Raw genomic sequence first — 12,581 nt, forward strand, 5'->3', positions numbered from 1 at the left:
GAGAGAGAGAGAGAGAGAGAGAGAGAGCGCGCGCAATTGGGAAGTGGAAAGGTTTAGGCTTAGGGAGGGGTCAGGGGTTACGGGGAGAAGGCAGGAGAATGGGGTTAGGAGGGAGATAGAATAGACCAGCCATGATTGAATGGAGGAATAGACTTGATGGGCAAAATAGCCTAATTCTACTATCTATGACCTTATGAGTGGTAGGACCTTCAGCAGTGAAGGCATGCGCAGTGGTTAAATTCAGAGTTGGGCACAAATCTCAAAGAACTACAGGACTGGAGAGGAATTTTCAACTCCGCATGTTCCAATGGGAATCGTCTCGTGGCTCAAGGCTGCTGCAGTCTCTGCTGCTCTCTAGTGAAGAAGGAAGGGTGACTGGGACTGGCCAGATCTGCAGCTGAAACCTGGGGTTTGGATGTGGTTCCACCTAGTGGCAACTCGTTGATTTGCAGGCTAGGAGATTCAGCGAGGTCACTCAGAAAGAGCAGATTACAGAAATAGTCTAGTCAAGTCACATTTATTTATATAGCACATTTAAAAAACAACTCTCATTGGCCAAAGGTACACAAAAATGCTGGAGAAACTCAGCGGGTGCAGCAGCATCTATGGAGCGAAGGAAATAGGCGACGTTTCGGGCCGAAACCCTTCTTCAGACTGATGGGGGGTGGGGGGGAGAAGGAAGGAAAAAGGGAGGAGGAGGAGCCCGAGGGCGGGGGGATGGGAGGAGACAGCTCGAGGGTTAAGGAAGGGGAGGAGACAGCAAGGGCTAGCAAAACTGGGAGAATTCAACGTTCATGCCATCAGGACGCAAGCTACCCAGGCGGAATATGAGGTGCTTTACATTTGTTATAAGAATAGTATAAACAAACAAACTACATACATATATACATATAGCCCTCGCTCAGTGGACGTCAGGAAAGGCTTGGGAGTATAGATAAGTCTTTAGTCTTGACTTAAAGGAGTCGATGGAGGGGGCAGTTCTGATGGGAAGAGGGATGCTGTTCCACAGTCTAGGAGCTGCAACCGCAAAGGCGCGGTCGCCCCTAAGCTTATGCCTAGACCGCGGGATATTCAGCAGCCCCAAGTCGGCCGATCTGAGGGACCTGGAGGTGGAGTGCTGGGTGAGAAGACATTTAATGTAGGAGGGGGCAAGCCCATTGAGGGCTTTGTCGACATAGAGGAGGGTCTTGAAATGTATTCGGAACTGCACAGGGAGTCAGTGGAGAGAGGCCAGGATCGGGGTGATGTGGTCCCTTTTGCGGGTTCCCATCAGGAGTCTCACTGCGGCGTTTTAGACCAGTTGCAGGCGGGACAGGGAAGATTGGCTGATGCCAGTGTAAAGAGAGTTGCAGTAATCTAGGCGGGAGGAGATAAATGTGTGGATGATCTTTTCGAGGCCATCAGAGTGGAGGAATTGTTTTATTTTAGCTATCGTCCGAAGCTGAAAGAAGCTAGCTTTTACCACGGCATTGACTTGTTTGTCAAATTTCAGTGCTGAGTCAAATATCACGCCGAGGTTTTTGACATGAGGTTTGAGTAGTGGGGTAAGGCTTGAGTTTGATTGAGTCCGAGGGGCCGAGAAGGATGACCTCAGACTTACTCTCATTTAGTTTAGTGGAAGGTCTGGGCCATCCAGCACTTTATATCCTCGAGGCAGCGGGTAAGGTTAAGCAGATTTGATTGGTTTTTAAATAGTAATGAAAAATAGAAATAGGAATAATATATGCAATCAAAAAAAAAGTGTGTATTATCGATAGATCTTGAATCACATTGAAAGGAAGGCTGTTTTATCCAGATGCCCCAATCAACCACTTTTAAAATGAATAATTGTACACTGTGGGGAAGAGCTCTCAGAAGTTGTGTGGTGAATCCCATTCTAGAGACTGGAGCTAGTAATTCAGACTGACCTTCTCATGCCCAGCAGTGCTGAGGGAATGTGGCACTGTTGGAGCAGTTAACTTTTGGGTGAGGCATTAATATCAATGTCCGAGTTAAGGTGGAAGCTATTCAAAGAGCAGGGATTTCTCGAATTAGCATCATTAAAACAAGACTTTGTTTATTGCACCAACCCGTGGAGTCATGCTGAGCACAATTTGGCAGCCATGTTACCAACATTATAACGGTCACTGCATGTCAGTCGGGTCTAGGTATTTGAAGATCCTGAAGAACCGGGTGTAATTGCAGGTCATAGCATCATAGAGTCTTAAGGGCCTGTCCCACGAGCATGCGACTGCATGTGGCAAGCACGACCTAAAGGGCCGGTCCCATCAGCATGCGCCTGCATGCGGCAAGCGCGACCTAACGTGGTCGCTTGAGCCGTACGGCATGCAGCAAGCGCGACCAAACCAGAAGCGGGAGCCGCGCTGAGGTCGAGTGAGTGACATACCGTCAAGGCGGCTGCGGGCCGGCAGGCCGTTGCCACGCGGAATTTTTAAACACGGTCAGTTTTTTGGAGCCCCGCGCGATGTCGGGACCATCTCCGCACAATTCCATACGGCTCCGGCGATTGAAGTGGGACCGGCACTGCGAGGCCGTACGGCTCAAGCGACCACGCTAGGTCACGCTTGCCGCGTGCAGGCGCATGCTGGTGGGACCGGCCCTTTAGGTCACGCTTGCCGCATGGAGTCCCATGCTCGTGGGACAGGCCCTTAACATACAGCACAGAAACAGGCCCGCCGGCCCAACTCATCCTGCCAACCAAAATGCCCATCTAAGCTTGTCACAGCGGACATATTTGGCCCATATCCCTCTGAATCTTTCCAATGTGTTCTTCTGCAGCTTGGCTTCCTGGTGTTCTTGAAACCAAAGGAAATTGACCTCACAGGAATGGACCATTAGATCCATCCTGTCTGTCCTGGAATGGAAAAGAGCTCCACAGACCAATCCTCCCTTCCAGCATAGTTGTCCATTGCCGTACAGCTTCATACATGTCCACGTGCTGCTTCAAAATGATGAGGGTATCTGCCACTACGGACATCTCAGGCAGTGAATTCCAGAACCCCACCATCCTCGGGGTGAAATATTTTTACTTCTCTAATCTACCAACTCCTTTACATCTATGACCCTTGTTTTTTTATTCTACAGCTAAGGAAAATAAGTCCTTTCAATGTAGTAATGTTATACATCCTAATTCAGTCACCCTTGAGTGGTGGATTTGAAATATTTCCTCCTTCTACGAATGATGCCTGACCTGCTGAGTTTTTCCAGTATTTTCTGATTAACTTTCAATTTTCCAGCCTGTTAATTTTTTTGATGTTATTATATTGAAAAACAGTTGTCCTTTTTGTTTTATCTTCCACTAGAAAATCCCCACATTTTTTCCCCTGGCACAACGACCGAGTCATCTCCACTTCAATGCCACAGGGACAACCACCACACATCTCCTCAGAATGGAACCAAAGAAGACCTTCCAAATCCCGCTAACGTAATTTTACCTCACGTGGCTGGCGTCTTCCCTTCCAATAGGGATGCTGCTTGCTGTTTGGATGCAAAGGGATTCGCTGAAGTTTCTGAGTGCTATGGTTCAATCCTTGAAGAAGGTGCATCGTTGGAGCAACCTAAATGTGAGCTTATTGGACTCACAGGAGATGACATTCATTCTAGCTCGGCATCAGGATGCCAGAACACTGCAAGGGATCGGACCATGTCAAGCTATGCAGGTTCACCTCAGTTTGAGAGATCAAATGGTCACATGTTAAGAACAGAAAGGCCTTCACAATGTGTAAGGAGAGGCCACATCACTGACTCAAATCAAAATGGGGCCTATGATGACTTTCCTTTGGACTTGACCTCAGCATTGTTGACTGACAATCCTTGTGCAGATAATTTGGCTCCGAAGGGTAGACTTCCCTCATCACTGCCGAATGCCATGATCATCCATTTTTGCCAGTTCTGCAGTCACACAACCCTTTACCCCGAAGTTCTCTTGATGCACCAACGTGTCAACCACAAGATAAATCTCCACATCATCCCTCCTGAACATCTTTCAGGACATGGGTCAAAAGACAAGGTTCATCATGTAGTCGGGGTCAGTGGTGTTCGACGCACTGGGCCTCCTCCCATGCTGAATGGCAAAGAGTGTTCTCCTGTGGCCTTTTCTAGACCAGCTCGCACCCACTCTCCCTCTGTGAGCCAAACAGTAACGCTGAATTCAACTCCTCCATGCTCGGAGACCTCTGGCAAGTCATTTGATTCACCCCAGAGCAGACCTTACACCCAATCTACAGGCAGAACATCTGGGGTCCCAGTTCACGATCCTCACCGGCATCAAAGAGCAAGGAACAGCCATGAACTATGTGGATTTACATCAGGATCGAAAGTGAGACCAAATATCACTTTACAGCAGAAACAAGTTGGTAACTTTGAAAAGAGCTTTTTTAGTTCACCTGCATTTCTGGGATTTGGCATGCCAATTGGGAGAGTAGCAGAAAGCCAAGATATTTTGAAAGAGGCTGTGGGATTTCTGCAGTTTGATGACCAGTGCCAGGCACACCCGCCAAAGGTTCCAGGTGGTCGAGGCATCAAGGACCAAGCCTCGCCCAAGGGTGACCAACATACTCTGTATAAAACCTCCGCGCTGCATCAGCATGAGTGTATCAGCAAGTCAGTAGGTACGAGTAAGCTGGGCTGGCTGGGGAGCCCAGCACGAAATGGGTGGACAGGTGTGCCTTGGCCACATTGCTCAGGACCAGCAAAAGTCTCCACCCTTCAACACTCTGTCAAACGGGGGTCGCCCCTAGGAGCAGGAGATTTGAGCAAACACATGGATCCCTTTCACATGATCACGCCTTACAGAACTCGAGACCTGTCGGCCTTGTTACACAGCTGGAGAGGAGATACTCATCACTTTGTGTGTCCCACAGACAAAGGAGGTTAGTTTTTCAGTTTTTATGGAACTATGGAATAAGCCAGCGAGCATTATGTTTTAAGACAAATGAAATTTCCTACACATGATATACCAAATCATGACAGACATAGATAAAGTGAATGAGGGGATAGGCTTAAGGTGAGAGGGGAGAGATTTAAGAGGGACCTCAGGGGCAACATTTTCACTAAGAGGGTACTCTCTATCTGAAAAAGTTAACATAGGGGGCACGGTGTGCAGTGGTAGAGTTGCTGCCTTACAGCACCAGAGACCCGGGTTCGATCCTGACTATGGGTGCTGTCTGTACGGAGTTTGTACGTGGACCTTGTGGATTTTCCCCAGGTGCTTCAGTTTCCTCTCACACTCCAAAGACATATAGTTTGGAGGTTCATTTGCTTCAGTAAAAATTGTAACTTGTCGCTAGTGTGTAGGAGAGTGCTAGTGTACAGGGATCATTGGTCGGTGCGTACTCATTGGGTCGAAGGGCCTATTTCCGCGCTGTATATCTAAACTCTAAACTAAACTAAAAAGAGGAGTCTATACACGCGGATACAATTATGGCTTTCAAAAGACATTTGGATAGTTATATGGATAGGAAGGTTTATAGGGCTAAGGACCAAATGCAGGCAATTGGGACAAGTCCAGAATGCCAAGTTGGTTGGCATGGACGAGGTGTGCCAAAGAGACTGTTTCCGTGATGTACCTCTCCGTGACATTGACACACTGTCTCAACAGTCAAAATTAGATCGATAGCAAACACAAGGAGGATGATGAGTCTCAATAATGGTATAACAGAAATTGTATCACTGCTCTTGGCCACCAGAGGTTCATTTGACATTGATTGTTATTGAATTAGTACTGACAATGTCCAAGATTATTAAGGAGAAAAAGCTTTCGACAACAACATTGAAATCAATAATGATTTGGGTGTAGGCAGCTGGGTCTAAGTGGATCTAATGTCACAGTTGTACTGAGAGCTGCCAATATTCCTACACTCGAAGCACAAATGATCAAAAATGATTTTTTTACGCTAATCCTTATTTTCCTCATTCCTCTGGAGATTCTTGTGTTGCTGTTTATATTCACATCTAGGATCTCAATATGAAACTATGTGATGATGTGGGGGATGGAGAGAGTCTTGCATCCTTATCCCTTTACAAATCCTGTTACTCTGTTAATAGGCAGTTAACGTATAATGTCTGACCCGTTATAATACATTTCAAGTTTCTTCTGTGGTTGCTGTTTCTATGTAAAGATAGTCCTGGAGAATGTTTGTGTATATAGCTCAGGGAAAGGCAGAGCTACGGTTTGAAGAAGGGTTTCGGCCCGAAACGTTGCCTATTTCCTTCGCTCCATAGATGCTGCTGCACCCGCTGAGTTTCTCCAGCACTTTTGTGCACCTATGGTTTTATAAGCATCTTTCACTTTCTTCTCAATGATTACTGCAAATGAAGTGCAAATGTTCTCATTGTGATTGTAGTTTCTAAGACATTATTTTCAGGCCCATCACATTGCCACGAACAGTACCCTTATCATCTGTTTTTTGTGAAATTGAGTGATGTACTTTGACTAGTGAGAACTTCCATGCTTTACTTTGATGTAGTATTGTGGGATCATTTGGATCCAGCTGAGATAGCAGATATGGGTACAATTTCTTCATAAAGGAGGGCAGCTCTGACATTCCATCACCCCCTCTGTTCAGCACAGCACTTAGACGTCTAAAGACCAAATGCAGGTAATAATAATAATATATTTTATTGTCATTGCACATAAGCGCAACGAGATTTGGTATGCAGCTTCCATCCGATGTCATAACTTAAATAACTAATAAAATTTAGATTTAGATACCCCGAGAACATGGATTTAGATACCCCGAGACCATCCGAGGGAGACAGTCCATGGGGGGTGGGGAGCACTCAGCAGGGCCGGTTCAGAGCCGCTATAGCTCTGGGAATGAAGCTGTTCCTGAGTCTGGAGGTTCGGGCGTAGAAGGCCTTGTAACGTCTGCCGGAGGGAAGTAGTTCGAACAGTCCATTACAAGGGTGTGAGGAGTCTTTATGGATGCTGACGGCCTTCCTGAGGTAGATGCCCTCCAAGGCTGGTAGCGGTGTCCCAATAATCTTCTGCGGCCAGTAATGGGGCCAGTATTGATAAGTACAGTGGTCAGTATGGACGTGCTGGGCTGAAGGGCCTGTTTCTGTGTGCTACAATTCTTTGACTCTATGGAGCTTTATCCTAGATTTTAGTACTGTCGTTTCTGGGAGTATCACCTGCACTCAGGTTCAAACATTGAGGGCGCCAATATGACAAATATTTCTTCATTAAGTCAAATCGCACAGTTTCAAAACTGGCCAATTTGGCCTCAATTAATCCAAAACTCTGCTCTTTCCATCCAACCTTGAACGTATATATTTTTCACATTTTTATTCAGTTCTCTTCTGAAAGTTCCTGTTGAATCTACTTTCCCTGCCTCTTCATCGATGTTTGTCAGGTTATAGTAACTTGTTGTCTTAAAAATAATTCTCATGCCCACATAAGACAGTTAACCATATAACAATTACAGCACGGAAACAGGCCATCTCGACCCTTCTAGTCCGTGCCGAACACATAATCTCCCCTAGTCCCATATACCTGCACTCAGACCATAACCCTCCATTCCTTTCCCATCCATATAACTATCCAATTGCTAGCAAAGAGGGAGTTGCTAGCTATCTCAATTTTGTGTCGTCCAGTATTCAACCTGTTATCAATTAGTCACCTCCTTGGAATGGAAACGTTTAAGGGGAAATTAAATCGAGGTGGTCGAGAACATGGAGGGCTATGAAAAATAGGATGGGCAGTTGTTCAATAAATGGCGAATCAGTAACCAGAGATGTCATGTGATTGGAAACAGGTGGGTGAACAGATTCAACAGGAGATTTTGTCTAAATCAGGGACAAAGGAGCAATAGCTAAAAGCTGTGAAACATTGAGCAGCTCTTTGACGTGAAACATTTATTCAGTTTCTCTTTCTGCAGAAACTGTTTGACCTGATGAGTGTTTCCAGCATTTTATGCCTTGGTTTCAGATTTCCAGCATCTGCAGTTTTTTTTTAACAAGGGTCCTGACTCGAAATGTCACCTGTCCATGTTCTCCAGGGATGCTGCCTGACCTGCTGAGTTACTCCACCACGTCAAATCCATTTGTAAAATGATAGAGCTCTGGAAGTACTAACTCTCTTACTCTGTTGTGAGGTTTGCATGCTCTCCCTGTGACCACGTGGGTTACATGCTGTCCCTGGGACTGAGTGGGATTCCCCCGGTCTTCCAGTTTCCTCCCACATCGCAAAGACGTCCTGGTTAGTGGATTAAATGGCAACTGTGAATCGTTCCTGGTGTGGAAGTGAGGGGTAGAATCTCAGGGATTGTTGATGGGAATAGTGAATATGATTAATTGCCATAGAGGGAGTACAGAGAAGGTTCACCTGACTGATTCCTGGGATGTCAGGACTTTCATATGAAGAAAGACTGGATAGACTCGGCTTGTACTCGCTAGAATTTAGAAGATTGAGGGGGGATCTTATAGAAACTTACAAAATTCTTAAGGGGTTGGACAGGCTAGATGCAGTAAGATTGTTCCCGATGTTGGGGAAGTCCAGAACAAGTGGTCACAGTTTAAGGATATGGGGGAAATCTTTTCGACCAAGATGAGAAAAACATATTTCACACGGAGAGTGGTGAATCTCTGGAATTCTCTGCCACAGGAGGTAGTTGAGGCCAGTTCATTGGCTATATTTAAGAGGGAGTTCGATGTGGTCCTTGTGGCTAAAAGTATCAGGGGGTATGGAGAGAAGGCAGGTACAGGATACTGAGTTGGATGATCAGCCATGATCATATTGAATGGCGGTGCAGGCTCGAAGGGCCGAATGGCCTACTCCTGCACCTATTTTCTATGTTTCTATGTTAATGTAAAAATGGATGAGTGAAAGTTGGCATGGATTTAGTCGGCCATAGGGACTGTTTCAAAGCTGTATGATTCTATGATTAATAGGGGCTTAACCTACCCATAGTCTTCTTGTATTATGGACCCAGGAAATAGTTTGGTGGATCGTTCTTGCAGTCCCTTTCAAGCAAATACATCTTTAGTTAGGAAGGAGAGCAAAACTATACACAATGCTCCAGAGATAATCACAAAATGCTGGAGGAACTCGGGATGTCAGGCAGTAGGCCACTCCAGCATTTTGTATCCACCTTTGGTTTAAACCAGCATCTGCAATTCGTTTTTAATACATAATGCTCCAGTTGGGTCCCGCCAATGCCCTGAATGATACCTTATCGAATCCCACTCTGCTCACAACATTTTCATCAATTCACAACATGTAAAAAAAATGAAATGAAAAAGGTACACAGAATAGACACATACTTCATTTCCTTTCTATAACCAAAATCGCTGGAAATATGAAATTACGTCGCAGTACCATACACTAGAGCCATGACCAACTGCTTTTGATACTGTTGGCTTAACCAAGTCACACCAGATGGCGCAGGAGGATAATCTCAACCTGGTTTTACAGTGTGGTTCATTTGATAGCCAAGCCTAACAACACCAACCACATCAACACTGAGTCTACAAGGCTGGTCAGAGTCTGGGTACGCAGAGATACAGATGCTGGAATTATGAGTCAAACATAAACAGCTGGAGAAACTCAACAGATCAGGCAGCATCTGTGGAAAGGGCAGACACATTTTAGGCCAAGTCCCTTCAGACTGATGGAGTAGAGGGGTGATAGCTGATAGAAGAAGGTGAGTGGAAGGGGTGGAGCAAGTTGGATGTAGGTAAGAAGGGGCTGATTGGTAAATGAGTCAGATGTGCAAGAGAAGGGTGAAGATAGTAACAAAGACAACTATCTCCATCCTTCTCCACCCCCATCTGATTCATGGAATGCACTTCACTTTCTATGATCACCTTCATCATTCATTCACTCACTCTATCAACACGCAGTGGGTATTCGCCCAGGCAACTCCAACAACTCTCCCCACCAAGCCTGCAACCTCTGTCACCAATAAGGACAAGGGCAGCAAGCACAGGGGGACACCATCACCTGCAGGTTCCGCTCCTAGTGTCACGTCATCCTTGATGCAGGAAGCTATATCCATTTCTTCATGGTGCTAAATAAACCTATTCTGTAATCCTTCCACCAGTTCTTTTAAATCTATTGATCTTTATCAAGGTAGCTTCTGCGGATTAGCAGAATCTGCGCTGGCCACAGTGGCGCAGCGGTAGAGTTGCTGCGCTACAGAGCTTGCAGCGCCGGAGACCGGGGTTGAATCCTGACTACGGGTGCTGTCTGTACAGAGTTTGTACGTTCTCCCCGTGACCGCTTGGGTTTTCTCCGAGATCTTCAGTTTCCTCCTACACTCCAAAGACGCCCAGGTTTATAGGTTAATTAGCTTGGTGTATGTGCAAATTGCCCCTAGTGTGTGTATGATAGTATTAATGTGTGGGGATCGCAGGTTGGTGTGGGCCGAAGGGCCTGTTTACACTATGTATCTCTGAACTAAACTATACTAATGCATCATACACATATCCCTGGCCTAAGGTGAGCATCATTTTTTCTGTTCTAGGGACTTCAACCCATATTCTGCTGACTCAGTGGTAAGAGCAAGATAACGACCCAATACATTTCCTTTGAGAAAGGTTGACAAAATTAAAGTTAGTCAGTGTTTAGTTTAATTTAGAGATACAGCATGGAAACAGGCCCTTCGGCTCACCAAGTCTGCACAGACCGGTGATCCACGTACACAAGCATGATGCTACACACTAGGGACAATATTTCCAATTTTATCAAAGCCAATGAACCTGCAAACCTGTATATCTTTGGAATGTGGGAGTAAAGCGGTGCACCGGAGTCCTGCTGGTGATGTAAGGCAGAAACTCTACCGTTGCACCGCTCCAGTGGAAGGGTTAGAGAATTTTACTTTTCACACAATGATGATGAAAAACTAACGATAGATTTCCCTATCAGATGGTGTCCCCCTGTACCTGTTATTACCAAAGACGTTTTGGGCTCTCTTAAGAGATGAGAAATTAAAGTCAATCCTCTCTCTAGTAGATGGAAACATCAAAGGGCACATCTTTTAATCCAGCATGTCCTGTGTGTGCTCACACTGATAGAGGTTGCGTTGATGAACTGTAGCACCAGTTATCCAAGGGAGCATGAAGAGCAGCCTCACACCACGACGCAGTAGACATATTAATCATGTCTCCTGGAATCTTTTCTCCCAACATTTTCTCTCCTCTGTGAGAGCCAGTTTTAACACACAACATGGAGGGTGTATCTACAGGGAGGGTGGCATGTGTTTCACCCAACCCAGTCACCTGACAACACACACAAGGTCCCACCAAGGTAGAGATTATTCTGCCCCATTTACTTTTCGTTGTGGTTTTCTGACATTTCCCTCCCAACCATCCCCACCTGTCTTAATCACCTCACGTTAAAAAAAAAACCCTGCTTGTAATTGACAGACTATGTGATAAGTCTTCTGGGGTCTATAATACGAATTAAATTCTGTAGTTAAAAAACTCCACATGAGCCTTAAGCAAATGTCATTGTTTCTCGGGGTATAAAGTAACCTTTTACATATTTATCAGATGTCATTGTCAAAGTTCAAATTGGACATGTAAATGAATTCATTTGCCACCAGCACTATGAAAATGAAGCACAGATAACATCCATTTTAACATGCATCAGCATTCTGACGAAGATCGGCCTTGTTCAGTGATACAGCTATTAGAGATCTCTCTGACTCATGATCACCAGCCATATTTATTCAACTATATTAAACTTGCGAGAGTTATGTTTGCCTTTGCAATTGGTTCTTTGTTAAAAAAAAATATTTATTGCTTCCCAGCTCTGAGTAGAATGTGATTATTATTTATGGCCCATCTGTCTGCTTGTATCTCTCTTTGCTTCCCGACACTGGCGTACACCACAGCTGGAGTATTATGTGGAGTTCTGGTCACTAAACTCTTAGAAGGACACCACAGCATTTTGCAATCTCAGATTATGGATAAATACCTTTGAGAATTAACTTGTAATTTCTTTCACATCTGCATTATGTTTCTTTTTTTTTTTTTAAATCGGCACCCTTGTGATTTAGAATAATAACTAAGTTGAAAACCTGGTGTTGAGCAAAATATTGCTGCACAGTCAGAGGCGTTGATTTTCACGGGTGAAGTTAAGCGGAGGTGGATGTAAAATCTCCTGCGGTTACTATTTTGAAGAAGAACAAGGGGGTTCTCCCTGGTGATGTATTGCTCACCAGCATCTAAAAGCAGATAATCTGCCAACTTGCATGATGCACTCTATGAGAACCTACTGGGTGCCAAGTTTCCAGCTTTGCAACAATCTAAAAGCACTATTCCATAGGCTGCAACCGGGAAGCCTAAGGTTATGAAAGGTGCAAAAGAAAATTTAATTAAATCCATTATTTTCAGTTAAAATGTGTACTCCCTCCAGTCCTGACTTCTTCCCTTTACCTAACGTTGTAATTAAGCCTGTCTCTGCTTAACAGCTTCCATAGAACCAGGAACATATCATGTTTATCAGTGAAATAACAAAACTGCAGGCAAAGTCTTGTCAAAATAACATTACAAAATAAAAACCACTTCACTTTAAATATTAAAGGTAGACTAAAATGCTGGAGAAACTCAGCGGGTGAGGCAGCATCTATGGAGCG

General features: G+C 45.0%; 1 protein-coding gene across 5 annotated transcripts in view; it reads left to right on the top strand.

The window, feature by feature from the left end:
• Positions 1 to 12,581, top strand: part of znf516 (zinc finger protein 516) — a 135,267-nt gene that overhangs the window by 79,892 nt on the left and 42,794 nt on the right. For 4 of the 5 annotated variants that reach the window (XR_004411651.1, XM_033019068.1, XM_033019067.1 and 1 more), the window contains one exon: positions 3,303 to 4,871. The exons of the other annotated variant lie outside the window; for it this stretch is intronic. Coding sequence is in view for 3 of the 4 variants with exons in the window: in XM_033019068.1 (XP_032874959.1) it covers positions 3,303 to 4,871 (1,569 nt within the window). In the remaining variant the exon portion in view is untranslated. The remainder of the gene's footprint in view (positions 1 to 3,302; positions 4,872 to 12,581) is intronic. 5 annotated transcript variants of the gene reach the window in all.

This window comes from Amblyraja radiata, chromosome 4, assembly GCF_010909765.2.
Source record: "Amblyraja radiata isolate CabotCenter1 chromosome 4, sAmbRad1.1.pri, whole genome shotgun sequence".
Taxonomy (NCBI): Eukaryota; Metazoa; Chordata; class Chondrichthyes; order Rajiformes; family Rajidae; genus Amblyraja; species Amblyraja radiata.